This window comes from Epinephelus moara, chromosome 3, assembly GCF_006386435.1.
Source record: "Epinephelus moara isolate mb chromosome 3, YSFRI_EMoa_1.0, whole genome shotgun sequence".
Classification (NCBI taxonomy): domain Eukaryota; kingdom Metazoa; phylum Chordata; class Actinopteri; order Perciformes; family Serranidae; genus Epinephelus; species Epinephelus moara.
This window is the reverse complement of record NC_065508.1, coordinates 35,000,881-35,024,878: the sequence shown is the minus strand read 5'-3', so window position 1 is coordinate 35,024,878 and position 23,998 is coordinate 35,000,881. Positions and strand designations below refer to the sequence as shown.

Sequence of the window (23,998 nt, the reverse complement as noted above, 5' to 3'; positions counted from 1 at the left end):
CGTAATTGGGATTTTTATTAGATTACAAAAAATAAGTAACTGTAATCAACTCAGGTTACATTTGCAAGAACGTGTAATTACATTATACTTATATTAGTTGATTACATGTCCAACCAATGCTACTGAAAAGTGCATCTAACTTGTGCAGGTTTCTCAGACAAGTGCTCCCCTCTGTGACGGACATGACTGGAGAAAAAGTAACAATGCTGAGTCAAGATGGAAGATCTGAGCAACAGAAGTCCTTCTCAAACAGCCTTCCATTTTTGGCAATATTGCCATCACTTCAAATTTTAAAATGTAATTTAAGGGTAATTTGATAGGGTTGCACAATATTGGATTTTTTGGTGATATCGAATATTCTGATCTGTAACAACTCATTTGGCTGATAACTGATACTGATATCAATATATCCACTTCTCTCCACCTAATTTTAGTGATCATCAAAAGTCTCTTCTGTAGCACAATTAACATCATATTATGCATGCATACTCTTATTGTGATGGCCCACCAGTAGATGGAGACATGAAATAGAATGCTTTTCAATGTTGTCATTCATGTTGTAATCTCTGTTTTATAGCATTAAATAACTAATTAAAACCATACTTATCAGAAAAACGAACACTTGAAGATACAGCAGTGTGATAAAAACTACATTATATGACAAAAACAACCTTTTGGAAAATTTATTTGAGGTGTACTTTGAGTTTTTAGTTCATCATGTCCCATCCACTAACATGGAGACCATGAACATCTATACTGAAGCCAGCCACCAGGGGATGTGAGATGTGTCATGTCGTCCATCTTTATATGCAGTTTATGGTCTGACCCAACACTGACATATGTGTGTGTGTGTGTGTGTGCTGTGTTTTCATCTGCAATAATCTGTGAAAATAAACTTGTAATAAAAACATCAATTTTATGGTATATCCTCCTGCAAGCTCTTAAAAAACAGAATTGTGGACTCACCATTAACAGCCTGTCTCCTACTTGTAGTCGACCATCCTTCAGTGCTGCCCCGCCATCAATGATCTTGGTGACGTATATGCTGTTGTCACCAGGGATGTGCTGGTTTCCAACTCCACCTGCAATACTGAAGCCAAGCCCTGTGTGTGTGTGTTTGCATATATGAAAGCAGTGGGTTAGTTTCTGGGTTGCGTGTATGGCGGATTTATGTTAGGCATAAGACAATATCACCATTATATGATTATCATGGTTAGAGGAGCAGTTTTACAGTAAACAGTTTGCTGTACTTTGGGTAAACCACAACCACTCCAAACACAAAGCAATACTGTCTCCTGCTGCAGCATCATGTACCACCATTTTCTTTTACTGAGCACAGGAAAACCCTGTTTGAAATCTATTCAGCTAAACTGGGACACATGATCAAAGAAAATAAATTTAACCCAAACACATTTTATTTTTTAATGTCATGCACAAAACATGTTGCACTAACATTGAGTGGTAAAATTGAATCAATCTGATGACCGCTCTTATTGGCAGAATTTACATGACATCAATGTGTGTACATGTGTTTGTGTGTGTGTATGTGCCCACCTTTTGGTCCTTTGATGAGTTTAATCTCAATGATGGTCTCAAGCATTGGCCTGCGGCGCCGCACATACAGCCTAACAATAGAACCTGCAACCTTCAGGGCTTCTACCGCCTTACTGTGAGACACTTCAGACACGTCTGTGTCATTCACCCGTAGGATGCAGTCGTTAACTCTGGAAATGAAACAGTGTTGATAGGTGATGATTATCATTGGTAAGAATTAAAAGAAAGACTGAATTCACACTATTAATTCTTCAAAAACAGTGCATAGGCAGCCACCTTTAGAAAATCATTTAACCTGGAGGTCTTTTTACAGAATCAAGAAAACTTCTAAAGTCACGAACCTTCAGCTTTTATGGATTCACATTAGGGCTGCCGCGATTAGTCGACTAATCGATGACTAATCGACTATTAAAATAATCGGTGACGGTGACTATTTTAGTAGTCGACTAATCGGTTTGAGTCATTTTTCATAGAAAAGAACTATAAAAGTACCCCAAAATACTCTTATTGCAGCTTCTTACATTCAGATATTGGCAGCTTTACACACTCTCCCGTGACAGTGAACTAAAACCCTTTGGCGTGAGTATGAAACAAGACATTAGATGACATAATTTTGGGGTTTGCGCGAGACAGACCGACATTTTTCAACATTTTAACACATTTTTCTATAAAATGATTAGTCAACTAATCGAAGAAATAATCGACAGATTAGTCGACAATGAAAATAATTGTTAGTGGCAGCCCTAATTCACATGATATTAGCTTTTTATTGAGAACACTATCACAGTTAAAGAGGACCTATTATGCTTGTATACTTGTATTTAAGGTTTTTGCTTTAAGGTTACAAGCTCTGATGGTCAAAAAACACTTTATTTTCCTCATACTGTCTGTGCTGGAACACCTGTATTCCCCCTACTGTCTGAAACGCACTGTTTAGTGCCTGTCTCTTTAACCCCCTACACTGAAAAAAGCCCAGTCTGCTCTGATTGGCAGCATTTCCAAGTCTTCAGTATCTTGGCATCTCTACGCCATCATTGCAGCTAGGGAATGACTGTAACGGAGAAAAGCAACGACTTTTTACCATGAAAAATCATTAATAAAAGCAACAAAACACAACCAGACATGTTCCAGCTGCAATATGATACAAGATCAAGGAGAAATAAACAACATGAGAAGCCAAATTTTCATGTTTCCCTGACGTTAGCGTGACACTTCATTGAGCAGTGCAGGCTACATAATGTAAACACTTGCAGTTGAGTGAAATCCGGCACACAATGGCCTCATACTGTAGCCAGAGTAGAAAAAACAGTTGGAAACACATAGCTCAGTATGGTAGGACACCTGAGGTTGTTGCTCACAGGGGTTTTCCTTATTATCTGAAAGTCTGGCCACATTTAATATGAACATCTTTCATTGTAACACTATATATATAACAAAAAAAATGGAAAAGCATAATAGGTCCCTTTAAGATGAGACATGGTTAAGAAGTCTGATGAGAACAATTTTACAATTTTATACTTAGAAAACAGCAACTAAGAGACAATGTAACACAGAGGAGGTTGGATCGAATAAGTGGTACTTTAACTAACATGTTTACAGTATAGTCACAGCAGTTCTATAATATACGTCTCCCTGTAGACACACATGCACACAGGCACACGCAATTGATGGCAGAGGTGACTGTGGGTGGTTGTTGGCAGCTCTTTGTGTTTACTATGCAGTGGTGACCCATGTGTTCATACATGTGTTTTAGATTGCAGGCAGTGTTGTGCATATGATACACTTTTTTCTTTTTTTTTTTATGTATAGCGATGGTTAGACTATGATTGCGAGCACACAAGTGTGTAAATATCAGAGTCAGCGAGCAGCTCAGTTTGAATTCCCCTGTGGTGTCGACCAAATCATCCATGCCCTGGCACTCAAGGACACAACTCTCCTGAGGGTGTTCATAGGAACCAGCTGGGACCCAGCACGCACACACACACACACACACACACACACACACACATGCATACATACACACCCACCAGTGGAAAGCAGAGCGAAAAGATTTGCGTACTAACCCATCATGTCTTCCAGCATAAGGATACAGATTAATTAGAATTTCCTCCTGCATACTAAGAATAAAAGGCTCTACAGTGTGAGCTTTAAATATAAATGAAGGATTTGTATCATATAGGTTAATAGAAATCTTTCAGGAATAAAATGGTGGTGTTATTGTGGCTTCAGTCCTGACTGCATTCATGCTTTTACCTCTCTAAAACAACACACTCCACGAGAAACAATTAAAATGCTCCAAGCAGTCCCTTAAGCCTTGCTGGTGCATTAAGTATGCTTAGTGCTCTGCTACAGCGTCCCAGAGCATTGACAGGAAGTGTGTCTGGCTTCTATAATGTTATAGAAAACCAAATCCCTATCAGGCCTCCTTCCTCACAGAGATTAGACTTCCCCTCCATCCATAATGCATTAGTCTTGCCGCCCACCTTGGAGTGGGTGACCATCAATTAGGCTAAGTGTGATTTATGCGCGGCCCGCTTTTTCTGCGATCTGCTTGAGATTGACGCTGTGCATGCATTATGCTCCTCGGTAGCATCTGTGATCTGACAGTAATGCTCCTGAGCTACAGCTTGGAAAAAGAACAGTGGCTGGCCAGAAACCAAAAGCAGCATTATCCATCACTGCTACTGGAAAAAAGAAAAGGGGGTGGGGGCACTGATACAGGATATGAGGATTCTGATTTCTTTTGTTTCTTTGTTAAAAAAGTTTCTAATTGTTTCCAAAAAATAAAAATGTGAAACTGTAAAATCCCTGGTGTTTCCCTTCACTGTTATAAAATTTGTCAAATAATTCCATAGTGAGTCCATCACTGTGACCACTGTTGGCAAAATAGACACATAGCAATTCATTTCCTAATCTAAACAGAAATCTATATATAAAGACTGTTAGCATCACACGGCTAAAGTTACCTCACGGTTATGAACAGGTTTACCAACAGAGTCGAGCTGGTTGGTGTGAGGTAAATGGCTCAGTGTTGGATGTTGACCACCGCTGCAAGGCTTCTGCACCAAGCAGCATAATAAGACAAGTGGGAATGAGATCCCGTTGTGCTGTGTTAGCTTGTGCTAAATGGGCAGGGGGAGCATGAGCAGAGCCTCTCACGGGGACGATCTTTCTGCACTGTGTAAACGGAAGGAACAGCTGATTGTTGGTGATTAGCCGACACCTCCCCTGCCTACATCACAAATAGATCCTAAATTGGTGGGAAACACTGAATGCTAAAGATAATCAGCTCCCAATCCGTCACAGCATTACAACGATTTCTGCTATTTTCCCTTGCTCCCATAATATCACTGCAAAAAAAGTCTTTAATTACATCAGCATAAATCCCATTTTTTGGAAAAGATCTGCAGTGAATCAGGCTTTATAGGCCACAACAATCCCCAAAACAGCCTGTAAAATCCTGGAGGGCCTGAAAAGAGGCTTAACGCATTGGCAGAATGCAATCTTGGCACCCTTCACTTAGCATCTGATAGCAATCTAACTTTTTATTTGCCTTTTTTAAAATGTATCAGCATTCATATTCAAATATCTGTATATAGAGATTAGCCAAAACTCCATTGTTACATTTCAAGTTGCTAATTGGACTGTAAACAATTAACATGCACAAAAGGAGGAAGTCTTGGCACAGCTGTCTGCTCTCTACACTGGAAACCCCTGTATATTGGCAGTTGCCCTCAGAAGCTAGAAATTCCTCAGACTGAAAGTCAGTGGGTTCTGAAAATGTGCATTTCCTAGCTGCTAATAGTGCTAGATCAACATATATGTTTGTTTATGAAATCCAACTGGCTTGTCTATAAGTACCTAATAAACATCGGTAAACAGATTTCTACAATCCATGCCAGCTGTAATTACATGGGACCGCTCTGATGCTGCTTCTTGAACAACAACTAAAAGACCTAGTGTCTAGTGAGCACAGTCAGGGGTTTGCAGATGAAATGGAGCACACTTACTGGCACATGCGCCTCTAGATTACACCAGAAAAGGTCCAACAAATTTTCTTAGAGGCCAAACTGTTGTCAGTCAGGCTGAGACTCTTCAGTTCCGTACTTAGCACAAGAGTGTTGATGGTTATTACTAAACTTGCCATGATCTATGGTGTCAAGTACAGTGTAGTAAATGTTTTCCTTTAAGTAAGCCTTTCACTCCAGTAGATTGATGAATGAGCTCAGGTTGTGTCCTTGCCTCCTTGATAAACTACTGTAGCAAAGATGTGATGGATTGTATCCACATCCCCTCTGCTCATTTAATAATGCTGTTACAGATGGTAGGTCACCCTTAAGCAATACAATCGTTTTAGTCTGTAGACTATCAGTGCGAAGTCAGCGCTCATGTTGCAGAGCAACTGGAGAGAAAAGAGACTCAAGTATAACGATAACAAATAAATGTCAAATATTTTCTTACTCTTCAGATTAAATAAATAAAAGTTTAATTTCAGTAATATCTAATTATAGTTAATATATATTCGGGATGGCGATAAAAATCGATACAACACAGTATTGCGATATTTTGCGTGGCGATATTGTATCAATAAACCTATGCCAAATATCAATCTTTTATGATATACACTTTTAATTTTTGCAAATACACAGTTTAATACAAGTTTTGGTGCTAGAATAATAAAATCAACTGCTTTTTTAATTGTGATCATATTGTATTGTGGGTCCTCTGGCGATTCCCACCCCTAATATACATTCTTATGGACAAACATTGTTCAAAAAATGATCATTTGTTAATATAGATAAAATATAGGTTTTCAAGACTCACAAAAATATGAGGCATCAGCAAGATAAACTGACCAGAGTGTCCACAAGGTTCCCCTGAGAGACATTACAACAATGCTACTGCTAGACAGGCTACAAGGTTTAGTCCTTAATACACTTCAAAATGCAACTGAAAAATGACACTGCAGTATAATATCTCAAAGATGTTTTATATGAAAGATTACCGAGGGTAGATTATTTAGTGTAGCAGTGGAGTAAGCAGTGATATATCCAGTCCCCAGTGTGTGGTGACAGAGATTATTCTTAAGTATCCTGTTAAAGGGGATTTCCTCTTTGACATTTTTTTTGAGACATGCAAGTTTCTTCATAGTTTTTTTTTGTTTTTCCGCCATCGGGTCTGAAAACTTTTCAAGTTATCTCTTATTAAAAACCTGCGTGGGGAAGTGTAAGTGACTGACCTCAGTCGTCCATCCTCTGCTGCAGCTCCTCCGGGGATGATCTTGGTGATGAAAATGCCGGGGTCGTCACCGATGTGTGGGTTATCTGTCCCTCCGGCGATGCTGAAGCCCAACCCTGAGTTACCCTGCGGCCATGAAAAGTAGTCAGTGACAACTAGGACAACACTTCAACAGTGCGTTTCTGTGTTTAGCATTTTATTAAACAAACAGCCCAACTGCAGAAGTAACAGAGAAATGATTATTCCCACTGCTGTTATACTTTCAGTGAACAAACAGCCAATTGTTTGTTATTTTTACATTGAAGCTGATGTTAATGCTAATGCAAGTGGGGGGCAGCCAAGGAGAGTCATGGCCACCCTGATACAGTTGGTGCCCCCCACAGCCGAAAATAATTGGAGACCAGCCTTATTGTCTTTAAGAGGCCACGGCACGCTTATTATTTAAGTTAGCATGAAGGTAGTGGTATGTAGTGAAACTAGGTAATCTGTGGTATTCACTGGTACCATACGTGTCAGCATAGCTTGTTGGAAAGGGGGCTAAAAATGCTCCAAATTTAGGCCAAATTTTGGCAAGGGAACAACTGGCACAGCCATTTTTCAAAGGGGCCTCTTGAACCCTCACTTTAAGATATCTGAATGAAAATGGGTTGTACAGGTGCCAGTCTCCCCTAGAGTCTCCCCTAAACTTATGAAGACTTGTTCCCAGTAAATGTTATGTTAATAACAATCACTGTACTCCTTCAAATTAAAGCTGTATATTTTTTTTTTTTTTTAGGAGAATCACAATTATAGCCTATTTGAAGAACAATGAATCCCCTAACACATTAACATTCATAACAGACTAAAACAGGATTTTTATGGAACTCAAAATCTTAATTGTACCTGTAAGGTACCTGGTAAGTCCATCCACATCATATGTGGTAACATTAACTATAAAATAGGAAACCATCAGTATGTGAATACTTGTTTATTTCCCCCTAAACCCAAATATGTGGACATATTTATTCCCAGTTTTTAAATAATTCATTTCTAGTTTTTCAAATCAGCTAAGATCTTCCAGTCTTTTCATGTATCCCCTAGAAACTAGATTTTTTACCCCGCGTGTACAAGTACCACTGGTTTGGAATCACCGACACACATAATAAAATAGATCTTGTGCTCTGACAGCACTATGTGAACAACAAAAACATCTCCTTGCAAGCATCCTGCCTTTAAAGTGTGAATTCAGTAGACATTTTTAAATGCTGACTTTTAAGTCTGTTGAAAAGCATAAGTAACAATTTATTTCAAAGTCAATAAAATATTGTTGCATGATTTAACAGTATGGCTCTGTAGTGTCACTGCTCTCAATATGATTACAGAGCAGTCTGGGGTGTTAAGTCTTTAGTTTGCCATTACAAAATGACTCTGGCATCCCGCCGTGAGTGCAGATCACAGCCTTGTCCTGACTTAACCTGGCTCTTTATTATCATGACTTACTGTGAAATATTGTATTTATAAGGCTGCGGGCCACATTTTGTCTTTTAGAGAAGACTTTGTCGGCTTTGCAAATAAAATCCCCTGGATGCCCACTCACAAAATGAAAGTCAAGCTTTGATTAAGTTGTTTGCTGATGGGAATAGAAACTTCTCTTGATTACAAAACCCACTGAGTGTCCCCGCAGGGCCTTGCTGCCTGCAACGCTGAATCAGAAAGCACTGTTCAGCTCTCCATGGCGACGACTCGAGAGTACCAGACACAGGCCTGTCTATGCTCAGAGACTAAACAAGATGGTTTTAGCCATTATCTGATGGCTGATGATAAATTTAGTGGTCTGGAGTATGGATGGAGGCTGACCACTGTCTGTATATCTTATCTCTCTGAAGACACAGTGCTCTCATTGTTGGCTGTTTGATGCGATAGCCTTTGCTGTTGGTCCGGCTTCTTCTCTGCTCCTGATTGTATTGAAGCTGTCAAAACTGCTTCCACTGTGTGCCTGTTATTATACAGTGACGTAAGCGGTATTGTCATCTTTTTATGCCGTGCCGTTTGCTTCAGTACAGAAATTGTTTTACAGTGTTTTGAGGGATAAAACTGTTTCATATTTGCCTTTACATCAAAATTCTGAATGAATTACCGTTCCGAAGGGCTTGAACTCTTATTGTTTGTATGTTGTTGTTTTTTTTCTCCCAAAAATGTTTCTTTAAATTCCCGTTAGATGGTGTCGTAGACACATAAAATTTTCTCCAATTATTTGAAGCTGCTTGCAAATGCTGCTCAACAATTATGATGCCATGTGGCAAGATGGGGTGCTATAATTAAGGGCCAAAAATGCAATTTTGGAAAGGCCATGCCCCTCAGACTATAGGGCTGACAGACTTGAAACTCAACACACAGGTCCAGCTCAATAGGGTGCCCCAGGGATGAGTCCTGAAACCTGGTAATGAGTAAGTATTTTAGCACTCCAGGTTCCCAGGCCCTGAAGTCAATAGGTTTTTTTGAACGGGTGCTTGGTTAGATGCCTGAAATAAGGTCAGTGGTTAACACAAGCTTAAGAGACTTTAATGTTTTGTTCTATGGCATAAAACATGTCAGTAAATACACCACTCTTGAATTTTGAAGCTTTTATGTGTCTCAAAAAAGGCAATTACACCACAAAGGTAGACTAGATTTTCTAACATTTTGATTTTTTAAAAAACACATTTTTGACATCTCCTACACTTCATCCCAGTTAGATGACTGCATTGAAATCTTCTCATGTGTCACACAACAAAACATCAACAAACTTCAGCTCATTCGAAATGCCACAGTCAGACTCGTAACCAGGTCCAACAGGAGAGAACACATCACGCTGTTCTTAAAATCACTTCATTGGCTTCCAATCCTTCTCAATGTGGATTTTAAAATTCTAATGATCACTTTTAAGGCTCATAGGGGATTAGCTCCAGAATATATAACTGACCTTCTGACCTCCTACAAGGCTGAATGCAACCTGCAGTTCTTTGGCAGGTCATTCCTGGCCATTCAAACGTCAAACCTTAAAACTAAAGGTGACTGGGCCTTCACTGTTTGGACCCCTCAGTTGTGGAATGACCTGCCAGAGGAGATCAGGAACGCTAACACACTGTCTTCTTTGAAGTCACTTTTAAAAACTGAGGGCCGAATTCACAAAAGGATTGCGTGGCTTTTGCGGCCGCTAAACCAGTAAAAATGGAGCAAACAGATACCGTCTAATTCACAAAGCACGCGCAGAGGGTGAAATGCTCCACTAACTGTGCTGCCAAGCGAATTGTGTCTCGGTGCTCCAGTGTTATTTGCACGTATTTAAATGAGGTAATATGCATATATTTGGCGCAAAAATTGCCCCTTTCTATGCAAATGAGCCTCATTGATAAACAACGTCTAATTCACTAACACCAGCGCTAATAGCCACACGCAGTTTGAGTGAAGTAAATAACGTCTTTAGAAAGCTGGTGCAAACTGGGCGCTCCTCTGTGGAAGCCTCTCGCCCAGACTTTCCAGTGATCGTGGCAGCAGTGATCGTCTGTTAAATCAGTCTGTAAATAATATTTTGACATTATTATTATAATCATTATTACTTTAATGGCATCCGAAGATATTGATGCGTTGAACAGGTGACAGTCTGCGGTCGTTCTCAAAACGCACTTCTGTCACGCACTTCAAAAGCAACTTTCAATAATTTATTTTACGAAACGGGGGAAACAAACGTGAACAAAAACGGTTCCATAATTCATATTAAATTCAAAAGATAACGAAAAAACAGCTACAAGTGAGAGGGAATAGTGATAAAGTGGTCAAACTTGGTCAAATCCACAGCCTCAACCCATCCGACACTGTTAGACTGACTCACCAGCAGACATCACTACATGAGGGTATACAGTAAACAAAGTCTGCCATTGTTCTGCCACGGTGTTCTTGGCGCAAAGCCAGCATTTATACTTTGCCATGTGGCTTACTGCAATCAGGGGCAAATCAGGGGCAAACTGCACTCAGCTGCCAAACTTTGTGGGCGTGTTTGCGCTGGTATATCATTAGCGCAATATCCTTTGTGAATAGGACGTTAAGACGGAGCAAACTGCGGGTGCAAGTGAAGTGCAATTCAAGGTGCTATCAGCGGCCACAGTTTATTCTTTGTGAATTTGGCCCTCATTATTTTAGACTTGCTTTTTATTGACTTTACTGTTGTTTTATTATCATCTGCTTTATTCATTATAGTATTTTATTAACTATGTGTTTATTGTCTTTTAAATGTAGTATATGTAAAGCACTTAGTAACTTGTTTTGAAAAGTGCTTTATACATAAAGGTATCATTATTATTATTGTTATTATTACACTCTAGGTCCAATTTGTACCACATTTTTTGTGGATCATCATTGGACCAAGCTTATGAAGTTACCAAGAATTTGTTGATATCTCATTGCGTTATGAAGACATTAATCAATGAACTTCAAAGGGGGCGTGGCTCAGCACATACACAGACCATAACCGTTCAGCAAGTCATCACGAAACTTGCAGGAAATGTCTATGTAAGAACCAGTAACATAACCTCAAAGTTTCGTTTGTATCTCGTTTGAGCACCACAAATGCAAAAAATGGATGTGGCATAACACAAATCAGACTATAAATCAGAAATTGTTTGTCCAATCATCACAAAACTTGCAGGATATGTTAAAAAATAATGTTGAACTACATCACTACACAAACAGACTACAATCATTTTGAAATAATATCAATCAATTAGGGATGCCACCAGTTCTAAACACATGCATTGGCCCTTCGCAAAATTGGCCATAAATCAATGACACTTTGTCGTAACATCACCAAACTCACTGGATGTTTTCAACTAAGCGACTGAAGCATGTCTCCAAAATGTTCCTGTAACTGACCAACAGGAAGTGACAGTGTTGCCAAAAAAAGCATGGCCTGGTAGAGATGTGAACATGCATCAGTGTCGTAAATCATCAAAGTCTTGATCCTACCCAGCTCAAGTTTTAAATGTCTACAATGACTTGAACTTCATAGTTGCCCCTTACGGCTATATCTTTCTTTTTTTTTGTTCCTTTTTGCCTTGAATTTTTAATGACATACTTCTTGTACACTATGATGTGATGTTTACTTGTGTGGACCCCAGGAAGAGTGGTAGCTACCTTAGCAGTGGCTAATGGGGATCCAAATAAATAAATGAATGTACCACAGTGCCGAGGCATGTTGTCATAGATTGTTTGTGAGGTTAAACACAGCTGTGGGGGATGCGAGATACTCACCCGCTCAAGAGTGATTTCCTCAAACTCATATTCAATTTCTGTGCCGTTGACCTGAGGAAACAGAAAACAGATTGAGCCAAGATGTCAAACGTTACCAACACAGCTTTAAAATGAAAATCCACACCAGTGATGCTAAATAATTATATTTAAGCATATTCATGGAGGATAATGTTAAGCACTCGCTTAGGAGGCCAACTCTACATACTTAAATTGAGCAGGGGCTGACAGGTATTTTTCAGGGCCACTGGGGCTTTCTATGCTAAACAGACGACACCTCAGGGGAAACAATTTAAAGTGATGGTTAAAAAACATTTGCTATTTCTGCAGCATGGAGGTTAGCTACAGAGGAGTCGGTCTCATCCTGTGTTTCACTGAGATGATTAATTAGCAGCGAGCTCTTCCGTCATTATGCATTCATACAGGAATGGCACACGAGCATATGAGACGCTGCATATCATACCCCAGTTGGGCATCATTTTTGAGCAGCATCAGATGTTATTATCAGACCTTAATATGACTGTAGAAGCAAGCAAGAGCTGAAGACTAAATTAGCAACAGCACTAAAAGATGCAGAGATTATTCAATGTTACTATATGATCTCCACTCACATGAACAAAGTGCCTCACTGTAATGTTGTCTGACAGGGGGAAAACAGCTTGTAAAAAAAACAGTCCCTCGCTGAGGCAGAAGCTCCTGTCCTCATTTCTTCACAAATCATTAACTGTTAACATAACTGCCAAATGTGACAATTTGATCATGAAAAATACACAACCTCCTGGAGCCCCATTTGTTATTTATTCAGCTTCTGTGCTGCGCTGCAGCGTTTAGGTGTTTTGATGTAAAATACTGTGAAAAGTGGTGGAGGTGAAGGTCTTTAGAATGTCTTGTGTCATTTATTCATGACAAACATCAATAATTCAGTACCGCAACCTAATTTGTTACAAAGATAAGTTACAAGATCAAAACGTACTAATACGCCACATATACTATCTCAACTCAAACTCAGCAGTAGAGCAGAGAGGAAAGTGTGGATTCATTATTTTAATGTGCTGCTACTCTTTGATCTGCTGGATGTATTGATCGTCTAACAACTAATACATGCATAAAAAAAAAAAGACAAAATAATTCAAACTCACATAAGGAACTGAGTCCAAAGTGTCTGTGTTGACGATTATCGGGGCAGGGCTGGCCTGTGAGAAAGACAGAGAGAGAAGGTGGAGATTAGAGGGAGACTTAGGTTTAAGTGATGGAGAGACGCCTGGGCCCACCACTGTCCTACTTTCCATAAATGTATCCAAGGGACAAGTGTGTGGATCTCTGTATCATCAACAATTTAACAGACTTCCATTTGCTGAATGGCACCAGAAATACTCCCCGCTCATACACAGCACCCTGATACAGTTATAATAGCTCAGTAGCATTAACAACAGAGAGCGATGAGTACGTGAGTAGTAAATGAGTGGATGTAGTAAGTTTCTGTAGAGTACATATTCAGCCCAGTTGCCAAAAATATGTTGGCATTGTACATCACTGTAAACAAATAGATGGTGGATGGCGTGTCACCAAGGCAAAATGCCTACCAAGCTGTTAACCACACCCTTGTAGAAAGGTACATTTTCAACTTATCCACTACATAATAACATGCAATGTGACATATTTGCAAAAACAATGCCAACATTTATTCTGGCGATTGGGTTGAGATATGCCTCACTGGTAGCAAATATGCCCAAAAATCATGATTACAGAATTTATGACTCGTACAGGACAGCAGCTTGTGTTGAAATGTACCATGAATGCCAGGGAAACGTAAATTTCCGCATTTTAACGACACCAATTGCAACACTGTCAGAACCTATTCAACTAACAGCTTTCAAGTTCAAGATGACTTTCCTCTGCACCTGTTATGGCTCTGCAGCACTGCTCTCTTGTCTGTATTGTATATTGGAAATTTGATCTCCAGGTAATAATATTGCAGTCATAAATTGTGCAGGATGAGATGAAGCCAATGTCATACAGTGCAGGCAAAATGCTTTCTCCTGATGGCCTGTAGAAAATGAGCAGATGGTTAAAGGCAGGACTCCCAAGAGAGGAACTCTGATTTTCGGGCCACAGCATGAAAGCTGTGACCGAACATCTGATCACCAGTTCAGCTTACAGTATGTTAACAATGAGCCTGATGTATGTGACCAACCTGTTTCATTACCAGGTCGTTAAATATGTGTCTGTTTATGACACACAGCTTAAACACACTGTAACATGTAATTAATGCTGTGAAACGGTCGTGGTTAACGTAACAGAACTACTTGGTTAGGTTTTGAGAAAACATCATGTCGCATCATGTACCTTTGATACGTAATAAAAGCATAATTTGACGTAAATACGTCCCAACTGATGTCAGTGTGTGATGACTCTACATGAATTACATATCATTACATATAAACAACATACATTGACTTGTGGTTTTAAAGGAGACAAAACCTGCAGTCTCCTGGGTGAAAGTCCTGTCTACTACATCAGCTACTCTAAGCGTCAAGTATTATGGTGGATGGGTTGACACTTAAGACCCTAAAGCGTGCCGGAGGGCGTGATAAAGCATCTGTATTTGATGATCTGGTATTGAGAACGGGCCGATGGGACTGACTTCAGAAGATGATGCTCAAGGTTGCATTCGCAGATTCTTTTGAAATTTGTCCTTTGATTTTGTCTCCATGAGATGAATAGAGCTCAAACAAACAAGCAACAAAGAAATGGCTAATCATTCTCCTGTAAATAATTGGAATAAAAAAGAATGCAATGCATATGAAGCAGTATAATATTACTGTGTGCACAACATGAGAGCACCACCTAACTGAAAACCTATGAATCTATAACAGTTCTCACAAATTGTAGGCTGGACACATATTTTACATGTGGCTTCATCCTGAGCTACAAAGATTATCACACTGTATACAGTTTCTCCACACATATAGATTTATGCACTGCTATTGTATGGAGTCATAGTACCGTACAGACTGTATGCCTGCTGTGCAGCTGACTGACATGATGCTGTGAAAGGCGAGACGGTTTGCTTGGTCATCAGTGCAGTGACAGCACATGTCATCAGCAAGAGACTCAGCCTGTCCACTCATGTCTCCATCACAACAAGACTACTGGTTCCATGACTCCACTATACTCTGGGACCGAGTTCTTGCAGATATTACTTGCAGATCAACCTTTTGGTGGGTAAACTTAAATCAATGCAAGGCATGAACATTTTTTGCCTTGCTTCAGTTAGTGAATATTTTCTGGTAAAAAGAATTTCCTCAGAACAAACAGGAAGTGATTTTTCTTCCATTCATTTATAGTATCAACCCTTGATTGATAAATGAGGTCTAATTAATCAGCCATGCGTATGCACAGTATTGTGCTCAAACCATGTGTATGCTCATTTCAATGCTCAGAAGCCAATTTATCAGTTTCTTCTTGTGCTTGAGAATATTTGTACATTAAGACAGATAAACATAGCAGCTCTGCTGTAACCCATGTAAGCATGATTAATGGTTAATGGATTCTGAAGAAATGCATTTGTGCTGTTTCATTTTTTTTTTTTAATTAGGTTATAAATTCCCTCAGTGCAATTTTTTGCCATTAAAGTTCTGGTGTGTAGGACTTACTGACATCTAGTGGTGAGGCTGTAGAGTGCAACCAACTGAAACTTGTCGCATGTGCCAAGCATGTACATGAACTACTGTGGCGAACTTGAAATGCGAAACGACACAATTTAGAGCCAGTGTTTGATTTGTCCCTTCTGGACTACTGTAGAAACAACATGGCGGACTTTGTGGAAGAGGACCCACTTCGTATGTCGATATAAAGGGCTGATTCTAAAGTAACAAAAACACAACAATTCTTAGTTTCAGGTGATTATACACAAATGAAAACATACTTATTATATTATATTCTCTTTTGCCAATATATCCCCAGAAATTTTACACACTGAACCTATCATGCTTATATTTCTGCATCACTGTGCACTGGCGGATCTTATAATGATATTCAGTAGTAACTAATCTGCACTAATAATTAACTGTTATGTGTTAGTAACATTTTTTTTTATCTGATTAAACTAAGTCAAATTTATTTTCTATTATAGTGAAACTGTTAGAAAGTGCATAAGCAAATGCAAATGAAAACAAAACCTCTTAATTACATTTTTATATTTTCTTAATTTCTTCTCCCCTATCACAAATGGTCTTAAGCACAGTATACACTGTGCGATTTTTGGCTGTCCCAGACGAAAGATGATCAGGGTTAATGAAAATGGACAGTGGTCCTACATAGCACCATGAGAGAGGTTCGAGGATGGCCATTGTCACAGTCTTGCGATCAAAGACAGCCTGGGATAAAACTCTGACAGTGTCAGAAACTTGGGATGACCATCTCACAGTGTAAATGCTGTCACAACCTACATCTACTAACCAACCAATGGAAATGCAGCATGAAATGATGCACTGATGCTAAACCCAAACAAACAGTCAGATAGCAGCTCGCCCTGAAGGAAACTCGGATTAAATAAATGTTGAGTTGTGGCAGCAGAAGCCTTGCCTGTATGATGTGTCCTCCAGCTCTTAAAGGAGGACAAAGCATGGAAGGAAATAGCAGAGGAGCTGCAGCTGCCAGGTGAGCAACCCAGCAGCTAGCAAACACAGCCACACTGCAGTATAAAGTGCCCACAAAACTTCAGGTTGTTAATTGATGTAACCCTCTATGCTGTGCTTCACAGTTGGAGAAGTATTAACCTGTGCAGCATCCTTGCGGGAAGTTATTGCATTGTACATCATAGTCTACAATTCAGTAGGTGCTGTCATTGTACAGTCTGTATACATCAAACTGGCTGTTTATTAGATCAATGTCACAGTGTAGCTTACACTAAAGTTATAATATTGCTAAAACCTCACAGTCTGTAGGAGGCTTTATGCGTGAGGTGTAGGTGAAATTGTGTGTGTGTGTTTGTCTGTGCATTTTTTTAGGGAGCATGTGTGTTTAGCAACCATGGGAGGCTGACATATGGCTTTCCTCGGTAGGGTCCCTTTTATGGAGTGTATTTATTTTACTTTATGTATGTTTTGTTTTTTATGTTACCCTCTATACTGGCCCCTTGATGCACCTCTGACCAAATGAATTTCCCCATTTGGAAAATACAGCTCCATTCTGTTTTACTTGAAACAGAAGAGGAACAGATTAATTCATTTTTGTCATCAATAATAATCCATGGACAGCCATATACACACACTGGATGTGCTTTGACTGACAGCAGATCTGTCAATAAAAAGCACTTACCATAAAAGGTGCTGACAAAACCAATAACTACCATGAAAAGTTTTACTGAGGAAGGGATTACCAGCATCTCCTACAAGAATGATCACACAAGTTTAATTATCACAAATTATCATCATTTTCAAATCAAATGAATAATGCAGTGTCCCTACCACTAAAATACTTTTGTCAACATGTTTTCACGCCTGGTCTGATACCCAAGTGTGCTCAAATCAGTGTATCAGTAATTTTGCATATAGTGAAGACAAATTAGTAAGAGTCTGAATATCTGACATAATTAATCACTTTTTAGTAGACGTGAAAGAAGACAGCGTGAACTCTTTGATGGTCCCTCTGTGATGTTTTTTTTTCTGGTTTGTTAAAGGTCTGCTGTCGCCCCAGTTAACTTTCTGCTCTGTTCGCCACCCCACGAAAACAACAAAAACATCATCATGTTAAGATTAAAATTGAAAATCTCATTACTGAATTAAAACTGCCTTATTTCTCTCCAGCACAGCAAATTTAAAACATTAAACCTACCCAAAACGACATAATATTGAGAACTCAGCACAGATTTAATTCAGTAATTGTATCCTAACTTTTACATTCAATTATAGAGTCTAAATTTCACAGTGTCCCCCAGTTTGTGTGTTCAGGTCATCAACATGCAGCACAGTTTAATCCTGAAGCACTCACGTTCATGTGAATTATCAGATTACTCCGGCTCATTCAGAAAAGAGAGTCTGAATTGTGTGTGACTATGAACACCACAGAGATAAACAGCCACACAGAGACTGACTGACTCAGTGAATTCAACAATAAGAAAGATTACAGTTGGCCGGCCCTGCAGGACTGCACAGCCAGAGAGTGATTGAAGGAAAATGGTGTTTTGTGAGAGGAATGATGAGAGGGATTAAGACGCATCGGCTTGCCGTGCACGAACACTAATCATATGAATGAATTCACAGCTCCTCTCAGAGACAGCGGACAGCACATCACAAATTAACTCAAAGTAGTCTTTTTACTATCCTTTAACGCCAACATTAAAAGTACTCTCCCATAACATACATTTATTATAGACACACTACTTCTTGGTAATGCAGGTAGTGTTCAAAAAGGACGTATACTTTCTCTCTCAGACAGAAACAGCTACATGCAGCAGACAGAAGCAGAGGAAGAAACAAAGAGACTCTTGTACAGTAAATCTTCTTCTATTATGCTGGAGAGCAGGAAGCTCAAATAATCCAATTGTAGGTCAGGAGGATTTATCATTAATCTTAGTCTTGTCACTGAATGCTTTCTGTTGACCTCTGCCTGTCGGTTCGCCAGCAGTCGTGCAGATCAACAGTGTGGAAAGGCATGCTAGCATTGCAACTTGTACCGCAGTAGAATATTAAGGGTGGCCTTTAATATTTTACACCATAGTTCAGGAAAAAACAAACCCCATTCATCTGATGTCTCAAAGATAAACTGAAAAGCTGCTAAAAATATATACAGTAATTACTTAAAGCTGCATAAACGTTCACTTCCTTGCACTGTTGTGCCCCACAGTATCCAATATCAGCTACCATGGATCCCACTGCCACTATGAATCCACATGTATGCACACACAGACCCCCGAGAGCTAATGGCCACTCAACTGTGCACTTAAATGGCATGCTTAACTGCACTTAGGCTCATTTCTCCTCTTGTTCATGCTTCCTAACATCACCACGTGATCAACTGCCTCCAACAACACATTAAGCCAGCCGCATGGCAACATTGTGCATGATATATTAAGACGCTTTCACAGAGCTATAAACTATACCAATGATAATATCACAGTCCAACAATATTCTATGAAAATAAGAACAGTCACAGTTGAATGCTATATTATACCTAAAGGCTGAATGCAGAGTGTCCTATTAATCAGGGCAAATCTCTGATGGTTTCAGGCCAGACCCCCCTTCTACATGGCTAACTTCTTATGAATATCATCCGGCAAACACTCAAATAAAACATGTGGACTAATTTCTATTTCAACCAATTGAGTACCAGCTGCCAAAATGCGGTGTTACTCTGATGCTGTGCTGAAGATAACCAGAACAACACATTCATCAGCTGAGACATAACACAGCACTTACCGGATGATGAGGAAGGTGTAAAACTCTCATCAAACTGCAGAAACCAACCATGCCCTATCACATACTTAAGATGTTATAGAGTGAGCTGCTTGTATTTCTTCAGTCGAGTCTTGTGCTCTTGTTGAGGTTTGCTCAATAATTCAGCAGCAACACTATGTATAGTGGCTCATGAAAACAGGGGAGTGTATCAATAATTCACTGACATCTCATGTAAAAATAGTCAACAACACAATGTGAGATGTGCATGCTTCAAAAGGAGGGTTAGAGTAAGGCGAAGGGAATGGAGTGTGATGGACGTGGACAGATAAGCTCAGCTCGAGGAGTGAAGCAACCTAAAATGTGACTGAAACAAAGTTCAAACTGGAAGGTCATCTCTTCAAATTTCTGGCCAGCAAAGATAATAGTAACGGCTTCCTCAGGATCTAATTGGCAATAATGAATCATCATTTATCTCTTCAAGTGAAGCAGAGGAAAGTAATAATGAAGGACAAGCAATTTTGGCATTAGAGACAGACATTAACAAGACAAATGAGACCAGGTTCAATCCAGTCTCAAAAAGGGATCCTGACATTAAACTTTCAAATTTGACATTTCCATTTAAAACATGCCTTTACAATTTACCACTACAGGCTGTCTATCTCCTGCTGTCTATACAGGGTCCCTGGTTTCCAGCATAAAGTCAATGTCCAGCTCTCCACATTTCGAAGGCAGTGCAATAACTACAGAACAGGTAATGCCCCCCCCCCCCCCCTCTTTGCAATCTCTCTACCTTGCCTCTCCCTCAGCTCCATGATGGATGGCCTCCCATTTCCTCCCACTGGCCTTGCCTGAGGTAATTTCGCTCGTGCTATGGTTGCACAAACACTACACACATCCCAGCTATTAAATGTGCAATTATGATTCACTTTTGCACTACATCAGCTTTATATATGTGTAATTCCTAAAGGATAACACTTACTTATCAGTCATTAAGCCCTGATCACTCTCCAATTTCAACACATCTGTAAATACAGCCCCACTCTGCTCAGCTAATAACAGTCTGCCTAAAAAGAAACCAAAGTTTTTGAGTTTTTAGACATTTATACACAGTCACAGCCAATGTCTTTCTCAAACACTTAAAAGGATCTGGAAAGCTAATAAAGAGTAAAACACTGTCCTTTGTATAATTACATAAAACACATACAGTAGTGTCAATAATGAGGAAAGTTCTGCACCTTGAGGCTTAACTGAGAGAATATTCAGAATCACGTCCACACAGTTAGAGATGGACACTTTCATTATGACTGCCATTAGAGCTGCTGCCTTCCCTTTGATTACGTCTTTGTTGCTGTTGATGCCACCCAGAGCTGGTTTGGACCAATTTTATTATTATCATTGCAGTTATATCTGTATCAGCGTATATGTCAGCGGATAAGTGAGACTATTTTACATATTACAGAAATGTCAAAGATATATTTGAGGTGGTTATGGCTTATTTCTAAACTATTACATGTCCTGCTCACTACATAGATTGGTTCTGCTGCTTAAAACAATATAAGACATCCTAATCAAAACTGAATGGGTTTATATAAAATATACCTGCTATATATTTTTTAAACTCCTTTAAACTATAAAATATCTATATTACTACTGGCCTCTAAATCCAGTATCAGTCGGGCAGTAATGTTAACTTCCAAAATCTTCTTTCATTCATTCCCAAAATTTGTTTTGCATTGATAAGCTACAAACCAGTGGCTGCAGATGCCTAGAACTGCCACTGGAAAAGATTCCATGCGACTCTTTTAAAAGTTTATTTGACAGGGACCACATTAGTGTCCTCCAATGCTGGAATTTCTAACTTCGATACAATGCCTTGAAAAACATCAATATTTGATACAACTTTCTTTTTTTGATAACACAGGGAAAAATGAACATTGAGGGCATAAAATTTAAAATTGTTATTCAAAGATAAATAAAAGAAGGCTATAACGTGAAAACAACAATTTTTCCTTCCTTGGCTAATAGCAGAGAACAGCAGAGTGACTATAGCAAACATTAACAATATGGGAAAGTGAGAAAGCACAGCTGGTGCTGGTGTATCAACAATACGGAAAATGAGTGCAAATGTCTCAAATGTTCAGAATTGACATGCATCGAAAAATCAATATTTTTGACAACACTAGACCACTTACAATTAACATAAATTACGATACCTGAAATCTGATGCATTATACTGGGACATAGCTAAAAGCTAATTTTCATTCTCAGTCCCCGAGCAAGTGAAGAAACATACAATACAACCAATATAACAAAAAATATACAATACACACAAGAGCTATAAAATGTTGATCGCTATGTACAAAGTCACAGGATACATATCGTATTAACTGCTTAGCTAGCAACAATTCTTGAATTATAATTGGTGATTGCATTTTTGATTCTCCTTTAAACACCTTTGTAGTACCGCAGAGAGAGGATAAGAATCTGGGGAAGTTTTAACATGAAGGGAGAAGGAGTTCCACTGTTTTATGGCCTTAAAGGGGAAGGCTAAAATTTTGTGAACCTTGAAGGGATGACACAGATGTGAGTGATTTTATTAACTAGTTGTGCATCAGAGAAAATTAAGATTTTTTTCTCGGCTTAACAAATTAAATGAAAAAAGTATACTAGTAGTGCTGGTGTTGTGGCCTCTTGTCTAAATTTGTAGAGTTTTCTCAGAGATGGAGTAGAGGGGCCTCTGGGTGGTTGCGCTGGCCTAGGACCAGAAAACGGTGCAACTGACCAGGTGAGCGAAGATCATGGTGTGCAGAAATATCGGAGCAGCTTCTAGGGAAAGTTAATGTCAGATGTGTCTTAAGTTTGCAATGCTATTCTAAACAAGTCACTCACTCACTGTTGTCGATATGCAGTGTAGCCCAACAGAAAAGTATTAATCAGTTCTGATTTAATAAGCTTGTTCCTTTAATAACATATTTCAAGAAGAGAGCCTGGCAAATGATACAATATACAATCATTAAATGGCTATTGGCAAAACATCACATAATGAATTTCTTTCCACAGCGTTTGAGATTCATGCATCTCTGTCTTGTCAACAAATAATTCTGCAGTGGCAATCAGATGCAAATTGCCAGCTTGGTTCATTACTCTGATTTTTGATCAGATGAACACATGGCAGACCTGACTGACATGGAAATCAATCCCATCAGTGCCACCAAATTTCCCAGATTGTTTCCATATTTGGAAACTACTGAATGCGTGCATAATAAACATCCGTGTGCTTTTCCTCTTTAGCCGTGCAGTTTCTTAGTTTGGCATACAGTGCATTGTTGCCAAGACTGTTGACATTGCAAGTTTTTTTATTGCAGGTTTTATGACTGATGCACCCACAATTCAGCCCCTGACCTCTTTGAAAGCTAACATATGCTGCTAATTGGAATTCCTAACGACATTTGAAATGGTTGTCTGCGTTGTTTCATTTGGAAACACAACTTAGTTACAGTACACTAACATCTTTTGTCATGTGGTGTTTTTATTCTTTTGTCCAAACACTTGACTTTTCTTGACTAAATGATGTGAAACAAATGGTCAACTCAGAATAAAAAGCAAACTTTGAAGTGTCTGCCACAAAAGCAAACCATAGTTCAGTCACACTGAACTGAGGTGAAAGCTCTCAAAACTTTTGTCGATACACTCCTTTAAGTCACCAGTTCTGTGGGACAACACAAACAGCACTACACACTAAAGCTCTTAAAAGTGATTTCTGGATGTGATTTGACATGCAGCAATTATACAGATGCCTAGCCTGGAATCTAAAGGGAGTAAAAATACAAGACTGTCATTGGGGTTATCAAGCCAATAAAACAGGTCTATAGCTTCTTAACAAGCCTGAACAGGAACGTCTGACATCTTCCAGACTACCCCTCAACAGGAAACCACCACACAACTAACCTCATTTCTCCTCTGTGATTAGACTGAGGTATGAAGCCTCAAATTAAACTTTACACTATGTGTAAATCATGTTGATGTAATTGCCAGACAAAAAAGAAAAGCATTCAGGTTTTCCACAAGAGAAAACCCCCATAAACTGCAGTTTGTGACAGTCCAATCATATATGTTGTCTTTCAGTGTAAGGCATTTTGAGTTTATGTGTAATAAAATATGCTATCTTACCAAACTGCCATTACTATACTGCAATAATGTAAGTCAATACTGCCACTGACAAAGTGATGTGTTAGTCCAACATTTGTTTCCTTCATTAAAAAGTGCAACTGAGTTCTCCTCTGACATAATCAACATTAATTCTATCTGAAACTAAAAAAGCCACAAAATCTGTCCAACAGCTTGCTCGTCTTCACCAACACATCTGCTGAGAACAGCTTTGACAGTAACACAATTTTACCTGATAGTGCTCCTGCCAGCTCTGGGCGCAGCCACACTCAGGGGGCCACAGGTCACAACTCCCCCCCTTGGCTCTTACTGCCGCCAAGCGGCTGGGGCTCCTGGAGGACATGTTGTCCAAATGCCAGGCAGCCATCCGGCCCCCC

At 39.3% G+C, this 23,998-nt stretch overlaps 1 protein-coding gene across 1 annotated transcript in view; it reads right to left on the bottom strand.

The window, feature by feature from the left end:
- Positions 1-23,998, bottom strand: part of dlg2 (discs, large homolog 2 (Drosophila)) — a 251,340-nt gene that overhangs the window by 44,912 nt on the left and 182,430 nt on the right. The window contains exons 7-11 of the mRNA XM_050040448.1: positions 13,194-13,247; positions 12,058-12,108; positions 6,794-6,918; positions 1,555-1,724; positions 967-1,103 (exon numbers count right to left, since the gene is read on the bottom strand). Coding sequence (XP_049896405.1) covers positions 967-1,103; positions 1,555-1,724; positions 6,794-6,918; positions 12,058-12,108; positions 13,194-13,247 — 537 coding nt within the window. The remainder of the gene's footprint in view (positions 1-966; positions 1,104-1,554; positions 1,725-6,793; positions 6,919-12,057; positions 12,109-13,193; positions 13,248-23,998) is intronic.